The sequence below is a fragment of the Linepithema humile genome, chromosome 5 (assembly GCF_040581485.1).
Source record: "Linepithema humile isolate Giens D197 chromosome 5, Lhum_UNIL_v1.0, whole genome shotgun sequence".
Lineage (NCBI taxonomy): Eukaryota > Metazoa > Arthropoda > Insecta > Hymenoptera > Formicidae > Linepithema > Linepithema humile.
Genome location: NC_090132.1, coordinates 21,389,927 through 21,406,501, shown reverse-complemented (window position 1 = coordinate 21,406,501; position 16,575 = coordinate 21,389,927). Strand labels below are relative to the sequence as shown.

At 35.3% G+C, this 16,575-nt stretch overlaps 3 protein-coding genes across 12 annotated transcripts in view; 1 reads left to right on the top strand and 2 right to left on the bottom strand.

Annotated features, from left to right (window-relative positions):
• Positions 1 to 3,961, bottom strand: part of Syx1A (Syntaxin 1A) — a 69,375-nt gene extending 65,414 nt beyond the window's left edge. For 3 of the 8 annotated variants that reach the window (XM_012369666.2, XM_012369696.2, XM_067355560.1), the window contains exon 1: positions 3,680 to 3,958. In XM_012369666.2, coding sequence (XP_012225089.1) covers positions 3,680 to 3,712 — 33 coding nt within the window. In that variant the 5' untranslated portion in view covers positions 3,713 to 3,958. Of the gene's footprint in view, positions 1 to 3,679 lie in introns of all 8 variants that reach the window. The other 5 variants (XR_001101017.2, XM_067355561.1, XM_067355562.1 and 2 more) reach the window with 4 other exon arrangements.
• A 1,312-nt stretch (positions 3,962 to 5,273) lies between these two features.
• On the top strand, positions 5,274 to 7,730 carry Ran (RAN, member RAS oncogene family). Of its 3 annotated transcripts, none has more exons than XM_012369726.2 (3): positions 5,274 to 5,430; positions 6,048 to 6,525; positions 6,841 to 7,730. In XM_012369726.2, exons 2-3 carry the CDS (start codon positions 6,091 to 6,093, stop codon positions 7,054 to 7,056), a joined length of 651 nt encoding a protein of 216 aa, XP_012225149.1. In that variant the 5' UTR covers positions 5,274 to 5,430; positions 6,048 to 6,090; the 3' UTR covers positions 7,057 to 7,730. The 3 variants fall into 3 exon arrangements, with proteins under 3 accessions (XP_012225149.1, XP_012225132.1, XP_012225140.1); XM_012369709.2 differs by having other exon boundaries at positions 5,362 to 5,520; XM_012369717.2 differs by lacking the exon at positions 5,274 to 5,430 and adding an exon at positions 5,607 to 5,752.
• Positions 7,731 to 8,626: 896 nt separating this feature from the next.
• On the bottom strand, positions 8,627 to 11,329 carry LOC105673775 (elongation factor Tu). The gene is made up of 6 exons (XM_012369646.2): positions 11,210 to 11,329; positions 10,952 to 11,004; positions 10,259 to 10,424; positions 9,867 to 10,174; positions 9,129 to 9,790; positions 8,627 to 9,046 (listed from the first exon to the last, which is right to left on the bottom strand). Exons 1-6 carry the CDS (start codon positions 11,244 to 11,246, stop codon positions 8,854 to 8,856), a joined length of 1,419 nt encoding a protein of 472 aa, XP_012225069.2. The 5' UTR covers positions 11,247 to 11,329; the 3' UTR covers positions 8,627 to 8,853.
• Positions 11,330 to 16,575: the final 5,246 nt, after the last annotated feature.

Sequence of the window (16,575 nt, the reverse complement as noted above, 5' to 3'; positions counted from 1 at the left end):
CGATTTAAAAATTAAATTTGTTTAATGCCATAAATACGCGCATTTGCATACTATATTTAATCAGAAATTGAAATCCACGTAACTTCGATGATTTCAAATTTCGATGCAAAATTGATTTATTCGTAATAATGGAAATGCGACAATTAGCGTGAGATAAATATACCTATATTTGTAGCAATGTGAAAATTGACCTCGTCGAAATTATGTATGTGCGGTTTCGACCTGAGCCCGCGCGTTTTGACGTACCAGTATATTAATGTAGGGCAATGTCCTACAAAGAGGCATCGTCGAATACTCGATAAACCGAAGCGTTCTCTCCAATGGTATTGAATTCCGAGTAGCGCGACAATTCCACTACATTTTTTCGGGCGTAACGAGCGTAGTGTCAAAGGCGCGAGGTGTCATTCGAGACGATTAGCACGCGAGTCGTTATGTAAACTGCAAACCTAGTAGGGATAACCTTCGCGTACAAGCAAAATCATCAAGAACGTAAATGCGCGCTATCAGCTGGGTCAAGGAAGAAGAATGAATTATCCTCGTTAGAAGGACAAAACGTATCTCATGGCTCAGAGAATGGGAAAGCCATAATTAACGCGATAAAAAAAGTCACATGCAAATTATATGCTGCAGTGATTCTCAAACGTATGACGCAAATTTATACAAATAAATTACTATTATGTACATATAAAAAATTCTAATTAATTAAATAATTTTAATATAAATTTGGCCCAGTATGTTACGTAGATTCTGCTACTTGTTAATTTTAATAGATAAACTTTCATCTGAAATTATAATGTAAAATACAGTAAAACGTGTCAAAAACATTTAAGCCCTAAGTCCATAAAGATGTGGATTGATATCTCAGACATGTATCGATATATTTCGAAAGATAAAAGAGAAATCAGTAGGTAAGATTGTGTCGCAATCCTCAATAAAAGAGCAGCCGTGATAGTGAACATAAAAGGTCATGGCACATTCTCCAAGATATCAATGTGACACACGAATCACAATTCGTAATAAACTGCAATCATTTTCGAGAGAGTGATTTATCTCATACCGCGCGCGGAAAAATGTCTCGCAAAATTCGTACCCGCTGTATCGCCTCGTAAAGGAATCTCAACTATTTATAAAAGATGCTCGTATTTTTTACGATGTTATGCAGAACGGTGATGAAGATAATAACCGAGCAGTGTAAATGCGGCGCAGACTTCAATTTTGCGCACTAGAATACAACTCATATCTTGGCGAGAATATTCGGACGACTCTGAGATTATATGTTAATTATTAAAAATGAGAAGAGAGATATAAATACAAATCAAACGCGGACGATAATGCGACGAGTTTATGAATGCATGCTGTGATCAAAATTTTATTTCATTGAAATCGACGTTTTAATTGCTCGAAATATATATCGCTTAGATCATTTTAAATCCAACGGCATTTAAAACAAAAATTTGGAAACTCCCTGTTTTCACTTTACTGTCTACATATGGTATTTTTCAACATTATGTTCTTTTCAAATTTAAAAAAAAAAATCTTGAACATCTATACATCATTAATTTTCTATAAAAAAATAGCATCACGATCGTAACGTGTTAGTATGAAAAATTTTAAACTTTAATACATCGTACGTGAAATGAGCTGTCTGCATTTTGAAAATAATGTAATTTTAAGATATAAATTTATATGGATTTTAACAAGATATCTAAAATTATATATTCCAAATATATCTTGTCTGGTATAATAATAAATATTTTTACAAAAGTGATTAATAATAGTTAATGACAGACACGCAAGTTTGCTGTAACGTTGGTTTTACGCCCATACGTGCTTTCTACAAATGCAGCCAGTTAATGAGTCATCGAGTATCAGCTAGCATAATGCCTGATGCGTGTCATACATTCTTCGCGAGTTGGAGAACTAAATGTATTAAATGAAAATTAAGAACGAAAAGAAAGTCGGCAAAACAACTTCCGCATTCTTTGTCTATTGCATTATTGTTACTGCTCACGTAAACTTTAATAAATATTAAATTTGTTTTCAAATTTTATATATTCTTTCATGAATATATTTATCGTTTATATTGTAAATACGTTTATTGTAGATGTAACGAAAAATATAAAACTGCAGTAATAATATCGAAAAGAACAGTCAGTTCTAATTTGCATTATTATATAAAACATGAATAAAAAAACATTTCAGATATTACACACTAATAATTCGCTAAGTGACAAATGCAATCTTTTTGAAGTCTTGAATTTACAGCTTTTCATATTTTCTGTTACTGCGGACTTGTTCATTGATTGATGAGATAATAATACATCATCAATATCTTTGTCTAATATCAGAAGTCACACTTGAATTCAATCGATAGATTTTACGAATCAGCACTGCATTCGCTGGTATCATCAATGATACCATTGACAAGTCGTCTTCATGACACAATGATAGCACTACTGTTATCAATTAAAACGAATCTTCGCGAATCGAAGCTGATTCGTATAGTGTGCTTGAATATTCGACAAGTGCAATCGTGCCACATTTGTGTGACGAATTTCGCTGCATTGTACATCATACACCATTGCAATATTGCCACGATTAATCCTTTCATACGATAGGACATTCGTTTCGGCACGACGAATGTGCCGCATTAATCCATTGACAACTTTAATAGATGTGAATTTTGGTATGTGTACTCTTTTAGCATTTTTGCCCCAATATTTCAAATATCAAAAATGTCATTGTGAAAGTGTATCGTTTCAGAGTACATTACACAGCTTTCTATATAAATAATTTTTTACACGTTATTTTTGAGTCATCTAAAAAAAATATATTTTGATGTTAATGGTTCGATAAATTTCATCACAGATCCAATCAACAAATGCTGAACGAATATTAGTGAAGAATTAGAAGTAATGTAATTCAAACAAGTTCGATTTTCAATGTTACAAATACAAAAAAAAATGTATCCTACATTTACCGATTGCCATTGTCACTGTCATGAATGAACGTAGACGTCATTTTCACGCGACTATAATAACCAGATTACTCTTCACCGTTCTCTCAACCCGGATGCAGCATCGCCGGGGCACGGCGACTAGAATACGTTCTCCATTCATCGGCATCTCGCCAATAAGTTACAAGGTCGGCCATGGTCGCCATGGACCCGGGCGCGACACACCGGCTCGGTGACCTGATCAAGAAAATACGGCAAGAGGCATCGTTGTCAGCAGTACGAAATAACCGATGACGACAAAAACCTGCTCGCTCCGTGTGCCCGCGGTCGGTCGGTCGGTCCCACGAACACCTGTCAGCTCGAGCGAGCCGAGCGAGCGGGCGCCTGTCATCCGCCGGCTCTCGGTTACGCCTTTGCGATAACGGCGAACCGAGCCGAGCCGGTCGGCGATGAGGCCGTTTTGCTCCCGTTCCCGTTGTACTCCGCTCGACCTCGAGCGAAACGATCGCGAAGAGCGCGGGCAAGCGTATCGTCATGCGAGAGAGGCGTGCGAAGTTAGGCGCGTGTGACTGTCACGGGAGAGTCGCAGGGCGTGAGTCGCGCGTAAGACGACGACACGCGTGTCGGCGACGTTGCTCGGCTAGCTGATGTACTGAGATATACATAGAAAAGGGAAAGAGAGAGAACGACACTAGTAAGAGTCCCGAGACGGGATTCACTTACCGCGACGAGGGCTGCTAATCTATCCTTGGTCATGATGAAGGGTGACGAGGAGTTGCGAGTCAGCGGGCGGTGTACGGAGCGGCGTGTCTAGCGGGTAATCCCATTCACGGTTTTATCCATGTACGACGTGCACGGCCACTAAAAAACTAAAGGAAACGACGGACGCACTAGCACCGCGAGAGAGGCACGATCGTAAAATCGATACACTCGCTTACTCGCCTGCTTCTGCAGTGCCGTCCCGACGCGACGCGCACGCGCCGATGACGTCAACATTACGCAGGATCGACGTAGCGTACTACGACGCCCCGTGAGTAGCGCCTCGAAATGTGACGAACGAACGAGGCAAGACGTAACTAAAATTTTTCGGTCCTTACGCAATTTCTATAAGCGAGTATGTTCATTTTTGTTAATGCCGAATATCGATCTTATATCTTTCTGTATTCCTTCATAATGTGTATAATTTTTGTAAATTAGATTAGAGCATTAAATAAATTTAATTTATAATATCTTTTAAATTAAATAGTTATATATCAAAACAAACAAGAGGATTCATGAATATAATAATAAAATTAAGAGATTGACTCTTTTAACCTAAAATATATTTCTTCGCAATGCAATATTTGTTTTTATGGCAAGAAAAAATAGAAATAGTTTCATTTATTTCATAATCATGGTGGATATATATAACAGATGACATTGTTGTAACGTAATGCAATGTAACATAAAAAATTGAATTTAAATAAGAATAAAACTGTATAAATTAATATGCATTTACGTATATAATTATTGCTATTCTATCATTATTTTTATAATCTAACTTCGACAATTCATCAAATTCATATGTATTAAGAGAGAGAAATTATATTTTATATGATAAAAATTGAATAATTGTAGATTTTTTTATTTAATGTAACCCAAAAAATAATGTAATTTTATGTATTGAATGTAACTAAATTTTTGTTTTAAAAACGATTTTATTTTATTAAATAAATTATTAATTAATTTACTTCACGATTCTTATTGTAAAATTGGAGGTTTTCGTATTGTTAAAAAAGACAACAATTTCCTAACCACAATTATTAACTAAACATGTTATTTATGTAAGCTTTCTTATACTTAATATAATGAAGAAACAGAGAAAAGACATGAAAAAATATGATTAGAAATTGTTGTATCAAATGTTTGCTTAACAATATCGTAAAATAATTATTTAAATTTACAATACCTTTTATCCAAAACTTCATAAAATGCTCCATTCGTTTCATCCAAGTCATCCTTTTCCTTTCTTATGTTCGTCATTTCCAACAGTTGTTCCCAAAATAAGGTAATGCGAGAACGTCAAGCATCGCAAGATTACTGAATGACTGAACTGATTATTCTTCTTTCGAGTGCTTCATCGAACGTTTACCGCCATGAGACTATTCGCGCCTTTACGTGCTCCTGCTGCGTTTTGGCGCAAATGGATACATATACGTTATATGTAACGGCAACGAATGGCGCGCCGACTACAGATGTCGCTTATTGTTCATTTCCTGTACTGCACCGTAGAATTAGCGTTTGTCAAGAGAAAATCGCGTTTTATTTCATCGTGAATAGCACGCGAAAAATCGAATTTGATTTTTTCGCGTCGATTTTGTTTTTCTTCGTGCGTTATTTCACGCTATTTTGATTCGGCGAATCGACGAGGTGACATCATCTCCACTCGCTATCCAAAGGAACGCCATTGTGAGCCATAACGCCTGTGCCGCACGGTGAGTGTTATCGTTCATTTTCACGTACATCACCGGCTACCCGGGAAATTTCATACTCGCACCGTCCAGTTTGTCGAAACCGGCAAGAAGGTAATTAGATGTCTCAACGGTGGTTACGAGCACGCGTTATATCGCATACAATCAGACGTGAAATAAACCGGGACGAAATTCTGCTTCACGAACTGCAACGGGCGCCATTCCTTGCTACCGCTCAACAACACCGGTGAATTCCGGTCTCCAACGTGCTTCGACCGGCTCTGATTTTTTTTTGCCTCGTTTCTCGAACCGTTCATCAAATATTGCTGTCGCGAAGACTCCTCGAGTACGTTAGATCTTTTTCGATCACGTTTCATACATGTACTTGTAATTCGCGCGATTTTCCAGAAACGTCGTTCTCGATGATGGCCTTGGTCTATTTTTTCTTGGATCTTTTCCACTATCGTCTGACGCGATTAATTTTAGGAGTTTAGCGCGCGTTTTTGGTGTTTTCACGAAAGCATCTACCACGAGGCCGCGTGTGAATTTTGTGTAGCTGTACACTGTTTCGCCCATGTGTTTTTGCTCGCTGCGTAATATCGGGTTGGAAATTTAATCTTCTACTGTTTTTCTCTTTGCAGTATCTTTGACGTCAAATAAATTTACGAGAAATCATCAGTTAAGATGGCACAAGAATGCCAGGATATGCCAACCTTCAAATGTGTGCTGGTCGGTGATGGAGGTACCGGCAAGACCACCTTTGTCAAACGGCACTTGACCGGTGAATTTGAAAAAAAATATGTGGCTACTTTAGGAGTAGAGGTACATCCGTTGATTTTTCATACCAATCGTGGACCGATTCGATTCAATGTATGGGATACAGCTGGTCAAGAGAAGTTTGGTGGCCTTCGTGATGGCTACTATATTCAAGGACAGTGTGCTGTAATAATGTTTGATGTCACATCTAGAGTGACCTATAAGAATGTACCCAATTGGCACAGAGATCTTGTGCGTGTTTGCGAAAATATACCAATTGTGCTTTGTGGAAATAAGGTTGACATTAAAGATAGAAAAGTAAAAGCAAAGAGCATTGTATTCCATAGAAAGAAGAATCTACAGGTACTTACATAGTGATATTTCATATCTATATTACCATTTCATTACTATATTACCATCTATTTTTCTCATATGTTTATGAAATATTTTTTTTAGAGTTTTTTATTTTCTTTTTTCTGTAATTTCTAATGATGATTCAGCGATCTGATGAAATATCTGATAAAATAAAGATATTACATTATCCATCTAATCTGAAAATCATATTAGATATTACAGATATAGTTATAAATATAAATGTTACAAGTATATATATTTATAATTTTATAAGATATAAAAAAAAAATATGTAAAATTTACAATTAATCTTTTTATGCTGCAGTACTACGACATCAGTGCGAAGAGTAACTACAACTTCGAGAAACCTTTCTTGTGGTTGGCACGCAAATTGATTGGAGATCCAAATCTGGAATTTGTCGCCATGCCTGCACTATTACCGCCGGAAGTTACTATGGATCCACAATGGCAGCAACAGATCGAGAAGGATCTCAAAGAAGCTCAAGAGACGGCATTACCAGAAGACGACGAGGATCTTTAGTTTATTTAAAGTTGTGGATGGCCTTTACAGAGGTAAGGCCTACTATGCGAGTGCTTCTTGATTGTATTGTGCACTCGTACATATAAAAATCGAAGATTCTTTCTTTAAGGAAAGTAATATTTCACACAATATTTAGTTCAATACTTTGTGCTAAACATATGGATAATTTTTATGAACTTTTTACACGCATAGCCTTAAAGATGGGTCACTTGAATGCGTTACAATGCAGAATACGCACACGTGTGTGATTGCGAACTTATCTTTGTATGCTTAGATTTTGCAAAATTTTCATCTAGCGAAGATAATGTCAGACAAATTTAAGAATTAGGACTGGGACAGAATTACACACAAGAAAGTGAAGAAAACAATTTGTGATACCAGTTTATAGAACAGCCAATTTGACATAATGTAACATGAAACAATGGAAGTAAATCTCGTTTACATTGTTCGATTCGCTCGTTTGTGTAAATGTGTGTGCGTGCATGTGTATGTACATATATACGTAAGAAATGGAATTGTATAAAGCGTGCTGTATGTTGAACACAATCGCGCTAACCCACTTTAAGGCGTATCAAAAGTAGTAGTATCTGTTTTCTATTTGTGTTTTCTGCTTGAAGCAGATTGTACTGATGTATGGACTTTAATAAATTATCAAACTGTTTTTAAAGCTACAATTTTCTCAGATTTATGATAATCATCGTGTAATCTATTTCGTTTCATTAATGTATCGTTTATTTAAAAGTTATATGATATATTTCTCGAAGTAGATGCATAAAAACTAAAAAATGAATGAAAGCGATATTTGATAAACACGTGTTTATAGTACATCTGAATTACTCCAAACTACTATTACACTTTTTTACTTAACAAAATTAAGTAAAATTATAAAGGTCATGCAGTAATAAAAACACTTTTTAACTAATTCACTTACCAGTTGGATTATGTATAAAATTCCTATGTAATAAACGAGAAAATATAAATCATTTAAAACTAATCAGATTTCTATTCGTGAAAAATACAATGATTCCAAATGTATGTATTTGAAATATCTAATGGATGTGACTGTGCTGTAATCATGCTTGATGTCACATCTAGAGAAACATATAAGAATGTAACCCAATTGGCACAGAATCTTGTTTGTTTGTGAAAACATATTAATTGTGCTTTGCAGTAATAAAGTCGATATCAAAGATAGAAAAGTAAATGCCAAGAACATTGTGTATCACAGGAAAAAAAATCTACAAAGTACTTAATATTTCTTTGAAAAGTTATTTTGAAAAATATGCAAGATTCTACTCTGGCATTATTATGTAATAATAAATACATAAGCTAATTATGTATCTGAAAACATTTTTATAGTTATAAAGCTGTAAAAACATTTTCACAGCAATACGATGATTATGCAAATGGATGACATATTATGGTCATTGATGCCATAAACATTTCAACGCTACGGATTAGAACATTTGTTTCTCGCAAATCAAATTAATCACATTAATCACATTGTAATATTTATGAACGAAGTGAAATGTGAAAAAATATTAAGAGTAAAATTTTACAGCAGTAAAAATACTTTTAGATACATAATTAATTTTATTTATTACTACATAACGTATATTGTACATTCCTCAAATTAATTTCTGTTGCACAGGATGTCAGATATTTTAAACATACGTACATTTGAAATCGCTGTATTTCAATCAAAATTGTTATAAATTATTTTATATTTTTTCGTTTATTGCAGCGACATTGTTTCATCTTATAATAAATGTTTTCGAAATCTACTGTTAATAATGTCTACTGCTTCTGTTGTTGCTTTTCTTTCTTCATCGTTGCTTTCTTGCCTTCGAGAAGGGATACTCGTTCGGTTTCCGTAAGTCGCTTCATTGTGTTCGTGACTACGCCGGTTCCTAGGGTCACCGAACCATCTCGCAATGTGAAACGCTGTCCTTTCTCCAACACCATTGGTCTTATCAATTTTAGCACCAATCTATAACAATGGCAAGTGCATACACACAATGTAATATTAATTTAATAAAATTCCAGAAAAACAAAAAGGTTGAACATCTTACTTGCTATCCTCTCCTGGCATGGCCAAGTCCTTCCCCACTACTGTGCATTGCGCTGCAACGTCCCACGTTTTGCAGAACATTTGTAGTTGTATTAAATTTGCAATCGGTTTCTTTCTGCCACCTTCTTCCTTTGTCAACATATACACTTGCGCTTCTATATTATCATACGCCTTCATTGTACCGGGTTTGCACATTATCATGCCTCTTCTGACATCATCTCTCTTCACACCTCTTACTAAAGCACCGAGTTGATCCCCGGCGTGAGCTTCCTCCAATATCTGATGAAACATCTCTATACCCGTGACTGTACTTTTAAAAACTTTGTTGTAACCTATAAACTCGCATTCCGTTCCTTTTTTCAGTTTTCCGCGTTCCAATCGACCAGTGACTACGGTACCTCGTCCAGGAATAGAATACACATTTTCTACCGGAAGTAAAAATGGTTTGTCAAGTTCTCTCTGTGGTTGTGGAATATGTTTGTCCACTTCTTCCAATAATTTCATAATAGCTTCTGAACCTATTTCTGGATTCTTTCCTTCGAGCGCGCATAGTGCACTACCCTTCACTATCGGTACATCGTCACCATTGTAACCCATTTCAGAAAGTAACTCCCGTATTTCCATTTCTACTAACTCTACCATTTCTGAATCAGCAGCATCAACCTTAAAAATATAAAAAAAGATTTAAATGTTATATTGATTATTTTATATTTGATAGAATATCTTTCATATATCTTACTTTATTAATAAAAACAACAATGTGGTCAATGCCGATCTGTTTAGCGAGCAACAAATGTTCTCTTGTTTGTGGCATTGTACCATCTGTGGCAGCTACAACTAGTATAGCGCCATCCATCTGTGCTGTTCCCGTTATCATATTTTTAATATAATCTGCATGGCCTGGGCAATCCGTGTGTCCGTAATGACGGTTTTCTGTCTGGTACTCAATATGTGCCACATTAATAGTAATACCACGAGCCTTTTCCTCAGGTGCATTGTCAATTTCATTGTATCCTTTGGCTGTTGCTAACTCTTTCTCAGATAATACTATTATAACAATATTTTATATTATTTATTTTTTCGATTTCAAAATAGATTGTTAATTATACTTTAAATGAAACTAAAGTATACCTTTGGTAATAGCTGCTGTCAAAGTTGTTTTGCCATGATCAACATGACCAATAGTGCCCACATTGCAGTGTGGTTTGTCACGGCTGAAGACCTTCTTTTCTGCATAAAACCTCTGACTACTAACAGTTGGAAGAAACAAACGACTGCCAAGTTGATAACGACGTTGCTAAAAGTGTAATAATATATAATTAAATAATTTACAATAATAATCATATATAAGTAAAACATGCTTATAGAAATCAACTTGAATTGTCCAAATGTTTTGTGAATTCCTATGTTGTAAAAAAATGTATTTTCTTTTGCGCTGCTCAAATTTAGTATAATCTGTGATTACAAGAGCATATATAAAATAAAAATAATATTGTGCATCTAATCAAACATTTTTATTTTACATGTTTGCCGTTAAAAAAAGTTGGAATGGAGGAAAAGGTTCACAATTTGGTCATTGATGCTAGTTCACAAGAACAGACATTCTTATCTTTACAAGGTATGTAATTTAGTAATAAAATTTAAAATATCAATAAAATCAAAGTACAAATATTAATGTATTCCAAAAGTATGTCTTTTTTTTTTTTTTTTTTTTTTTATTGAAATATTGATCAATGCGCATATTTTTGTAGTGAAATATAACAATCGCACAATCGTCTGTAACACAAACAATTCATGAGCCGTTAATGCTAAGCATGTACTTACACATTTTGGTAATTGCTTCGTGAAGATAATCTGCTTGAGAGTATGCCTCAAAACTGAAACAAAGAGATTTACATGAACAAAACAAAATATTTTACTTATCGCTGCGCTTAACCTAACTTCTTGCAGGTGGAACAATCGCTTTCGATGATCAGTTAAGTTTCGACGACGGAATGGCATAAGGAACAATTCATAAAAATCAGACTTAAATTCTTTCGCGATCATTAGCGTGGACATGCTATATTTTTCGCATATTCTTACCGGGACTGAAGATTGCTCTTGTGGAAATGAGCGCCATGTTTCTCAGTAAAACGCACCGAACTCGTGTATATGACCGAACTGAACTGAGCGACGTAAATTTCCGGTTTTCCGGTGTATACACTGAAGTTCTTAATAAGTGCGATGCTTCATCATAGATAGAGCCTCTGTGTCGAAATGGCCGGCATCGTCATATATTGAATTAATAATTGCAGTTACACATACAGTTTGGTTTCTTATAGCTTATTTCTTATTATTTCTACGATCTTTCTATTATCATCCAATATCCAATTTCAGCGAAAATTATTAAAGTGTTTGTATTTATTAATCGTAGCAGTATAAATGACCTGATAAGTGAGGTCACACATACTTTATTTTTTTATATATTTTATAAAATATATATTCTATTCTGACGCAATCATGTTACATTTGTGTCATTTTCAGATTCAGAATTAAGATCTCTTTTGAGATTGTTACATAGGAATTTCCAGGAGAGGTTAAGTCAAAGCCAACTAATATCAGGTAATTTGATGACTTTTCATAACCAAATTTTTTTTTTAATGTTTCAATAATTATATTTCAATATTTTTTATGCTATTGTAAATTATCCTAAATAATAATTTATATCATGATACATTTGGTTTAAAATGTGAATAATGCAGCTAAGCACAAAAATTGTATTGCACTAAAAAAAACAATAGAATTCTGCAAGAATGCAGTAAAAATACTGTTATTCTACGTGTCTTGATGATAAAAGAATAGATTTATCTTCTTTTTACACATGGTTAATCAAATGTAATTAATCTATTCATATGTTGTTAACAAATATAATAATTTCATTAAGAGTCCTATTTTTGAGAATTGAAAGAGAGTTAATACAAGTCAGTTATCATTAATTATAGTTTTTTTGTTCATGATATCTTTAATCGCTACTGTAAAATAAAAATATTCTATAATAACGTAAATATAAATTGACAAAAGATCAAATACGTGAGAATTTTAACGCATCTCCTTTATCATAAAGCGCAGCATGCGTAGCATTAATAATCGACGGTATAATTAAGCTTGCAAAAATAACAAGACAGGGAGGATAACATTATCGTCATTATTCCACATCCCGCAGATACTCGCACGGATAACAAGCATATAAACCGAATGTTTCAACGAGAAAAGATAAATGAGGCCAGATATCGAATTGTTCCTCGTGCTACTTCCCTTGCATCCTGATTACTTTACATGCGCAAACAAGAATATTCGTTATATATATGTCAAATTATTAATTACATACAAAACTACAATAGCGGTTCCTTCTATTCGTATTACATTTATTTATATAAATTCAATAAAATTAAAATTAATTAACTTGAAAACTTATTAAAATTAATTAAATTATATTATTATTAATTAAATTATGAACATTTTTTCGATTTAAAGTGGATTAAAATTTATTTTAATATACTATAATTTTTGGAATGATAAAATCTGTTTTATAATTTTTAATTGCTTTTTGTAAGAGTTAAATTTAATTATTGCTGAAGATAGTAATACAAATTATTAATGATTGTTAAAAATAATCTTAAAAATAAAGAAATGTTTAATTTTTTGAAAAGATTTCTATGAAATGTATTTAATTGCTTATTAAGAATGAATTATTACATATTTCTTACGCAATTTTTCTGAATTATGAAAAATAATTATGACAGAATAATTTCGATCTGCCGCTAGCATATATTTCTCATCTTTTTTAGAAACCCGATGGACATTCAAAGTTAAATGCATGGGGTTCAATAACATTGGATACGAAGGATGAAGATGTTGGCTTTAGTGATGACGATGATGATGTCGGCGAAATAGTAGGAGAAGCATGATGATGAAGGAGTTGAATAAGAGCGGTGGAAGGGAGTCAGAAAGGTAAGAGCGCCACACAGGCTATTATTACAATATCCGACTGTACCGGCTCTATTATTCGATTATTTGCGATTTTTCATTACTGCTGCGTTCTCACCATCTACATCATCTTGCGTGATTAGTGTTCGGATCATCCAACCTGATTAGAACAATATACATGTAATATAGTATTCAAGTGTAGAGGATGTTCTGAGGATTCGCTGTAATTTCTCTTATCAGCAAATTTTTTATTGGTTTGAATTAGAGCTTTTCTTCATAAGAATGTCGAGGGATTAATAATTTTAAAGAATCGTTACAAATCTCAAAGGTGTGTGTATATGTGTACGTACGCGCAATATAAATCTAACAAGACTTTAATTTTTACTTGAAAAATTAAGAGAAATCAATTTATTCCTATAAAATTGAGCTGATTAATTATCTCAATCAAATTTTTTATTCTTACCAATTTATTTTAATTCATAGAACAAGGAGAAAATCCATAGTTTTGATCTGCTTAATAAAATCCATAAAAGCTTTTAAGAATAAAAGCTTTTCCTCCTAAAATAAAGACGTCGATTCCGTTTTAAGCAAGTAATGAAACACACCCTCCCTGTTTGTTACTTATATCGAGCGACCTTGCCCCAGTCGCTCCTACATTGAGATTCTATTTCGGTGCAAACAGTTCGATTGTTAACACAAACCGCACGTACGATAATAGGCTCTAAAAAGCCGCACGCGGCATGCGCAAAATGATAAAAAAAAAATATATATAGCGCAGCACTCGACTTGCAGACGATTGCATCAATGCACGCCTGTAAACGCGCAATGCGGTGTAGTCTGGTGTTACACGGTGAATTTCATGAATGTTTCATCGGCATACGATGTGTATAACTGTTTATTCCCACGGGCCCTTGGATATAACCGGCCGGTGTTCGCCGCGCGTTTGCGTCGCGCTACACTTAATGGAATTTACGATTCGTTACGGTGCCGTATTTCATGACCGCGACTTTTCGTAAGAACAACAGTGACACTTTATTATCCCGTCTTTACCTCATCGCGCGTGCCGGCCAGTTTCCCGTTACGAAATGACACGGTGCGTCGTGTTTCGTGGCAGAACTCACGGAGCTGGAATTTTCGAGTCCGGCGATGACGGCTAAGCGCAAGTAAGACGCGCGCGTTTTTTCGCGCCTCGAGCGGAGCACTCACCGGCGTTATTACAGATTAGCGACAACAAGCGGTATGTGCTGTAATATAAAACAAAGCGCTACCGCGTTGCGTTTTCCCTCGTAATGCACAGTTCGTTGACTTTGCGACTGTTTCTGGAATTCTGTCTCAACGGAGGGAGTTTTACAGTTATCCAGTTTCAAGAAAATCTATAAATGTTGAATCATATTTTTGCACAGAAAACGTACTGCAAATGTTTCAAATTGGTAACAGGCCAGATTTCGAAAAGTAATTAATTTTTCTAAACATTTAACTAAATTATATAAAAATGAGAGCGCATTGCTGACTTTTCGAAGAGAGTTGATTTTTATAATTTTTTACAATTAGTATAATTATGATGAGAATCCGTATTGTACGCACGTATTGACGTTTCTGGGACTGATCATCGCGGGAGGCCGGAAGTACGCGATGCAAAAAATACAAGAAGCAAACCAAGGCCGTTAAGTCGTTTATGAGGATGTCACTGGGCTACAAGAAACGGTAGCATCCCAGCTCGCTTTGGCTGACCAATTCGAGGTCGGCACCTGCTCGGCGAGCTCCGAAGCCACGGTGAAAAAAAGTGTCTATCGAGAAAAACCCCCTGAAATCGTTCTTCACGATCGCCGCCTCATCTGTCTCGCTATCGCATCGAAAACTTTATTTTCGCGCCGCGAAAGGCGCAGATAGTTTTAATTGCGGACGAATCGAAGTAAAGAAGCGTCGTCAAAAAGTTTTAATTTTTTGGCTACGTAAACTGAACTCTTCCAGAGAAGTGTTATTAAATGAAAGAAAGAAGAGTGGAAAAGTAAACGTTGCAATAATTTTCTAACGCAATCAATCATGAAAATAAGAAAAGATACGCAAATTGTTCGCAGATGTTGATTTATTCTAATTTTACTCAAGATGATGTACAAAATATAACGTGAAAGATCGAAAAATATCGAAATATCGCTTGTCGGACGTCGTTGCGAAGTCAGAGAGACGTTTGTGCTATCCGAGATGATGCTCTTCACTTTTTACCGCCTATAATTCATATCACTGACTAGTAATTGACTTCGCGGCGAAATGACACGGTAGCGGCACAGTGCAATATGGCTTGCACGCACACAAAAGAGAGGGATAGTATGAAATCAAAGTGTAATAAGCTGAACGGTACAAAGTATTAAAACCACGAGTAGAGAAAAATATTTTCCATTAGCGCTTGTTGAGAGCGGCACGGCCGCGTGATATACAGCCGCCTCCAACCGTAATGCGTGCATTGCGTTGCACTGTATCGTGCGTGCACGTCGATGGCGAGTCTGCGTTAAATAGGAGTGCGTGTCTCGCCGGCCCGCAAAGTCATTTAACCACGAACTTGCTGGAATAACTCGGAACTGTCGGCCGGCTGACTGACTGGCTGGCTAGCTGTTGCGGAATAACATTTGTTTGAAATCGTAACGGTGTTTACAATCGTGTACAACGCCGCAAACCGCAGTCTGTTGCGTCTGTCAAGATTGTTATTACCGGCATCACGGCGATCAACCGTAGATTAGCCTGATTTCGGCGCGGTCGCACCTGAGAGTTCGCGGAATTAATAGACGCCACGGAGATTGATAAGTCAAAAGTAGGAGATCGAAGAAGCGCGAGCCAGATTGCATGAAGATACGATATTATTTAAACATGATTTTTGCCGAGATTTTTTTCATGATGAAGCATGTAATTATACATATTTTTGCGCAGTTCAAAAGAAGTGATACATTTGATTATATTTTTTATACATCACTAGAACAATACAGGCACGCGTTACGCGCGCGCACTTATTATAGTAATTTAATAATTACGAAATCTAAATATTTTAATAAAATTTTTTTTATTTTAAATAATTGTCAAAATAACCTTCGCTATCAAACTATCAAACTGTCAGAATAATCGCGATAACCAATCAGCGTCGCGGAAAAGCGTCAACAATACTTTCGATATATTCGAGTATCGATCTTTCATGCCTTTTTTAAGAGAGGGATAATTGTAATAATTTTATAATAGGAACTATGGAAAGGCATTAAGAATTAGTGACATGATGAAAATTCGTAACAGCGTATCTTGTTGTTTTCAAATTTTACTTTAATTTCACCGCTTTTTAATTTAACATTTAAATTTCTCTTTGATGCCCGAACTTTAGATTTCACTTCTCTTCATATTTTCTATATTTTCCTCCACGGGAGAAACGATAGTTCCGAGATTCCAGAGATATAGCGCTCGTAGCCTGAAGAATACGAATGCGAATACGAATTGTTACGGAC

Excerpts from the sequence above, each read along its gene's own strand:
- LOC105673775 (XM_012369646.2), bottom strand. The coding sequence starts at position 11,246 with ATGGCGCTCATTTCCACAAGAGCAATCTTCAGTCCCG. Across the intron at positions 10,425-10,951 it reads CGAAGCAATTACCAAAATGT|CAACGTCGTTATCAACTTGG; the intron begins GTAAGTACATGC and ends TTACACTTTTAG. Across the intron at positions 10,175-10,258 it reads GACAGCAGCTATTACCAAAG|TATTATCTGAGAAAGAGTTA; the intron begins GTATACTTTAGT and ends TTGTTATAATAG.
- Ran (XM_012369726.2), top strand. The coding sequence starts at position 6,091 with ATGGCACAAGAATGCCAGGATATGCCAACCTTCAAATGTGTGCTGGTC. Across the intron at positions 6,526-6,840 it reads ATAGAAAGAAGAATCTACAG|TACTACGACATCAGTGCGAA; the intron begins GTACTTACATAG and ends TTTATGCTGCAG.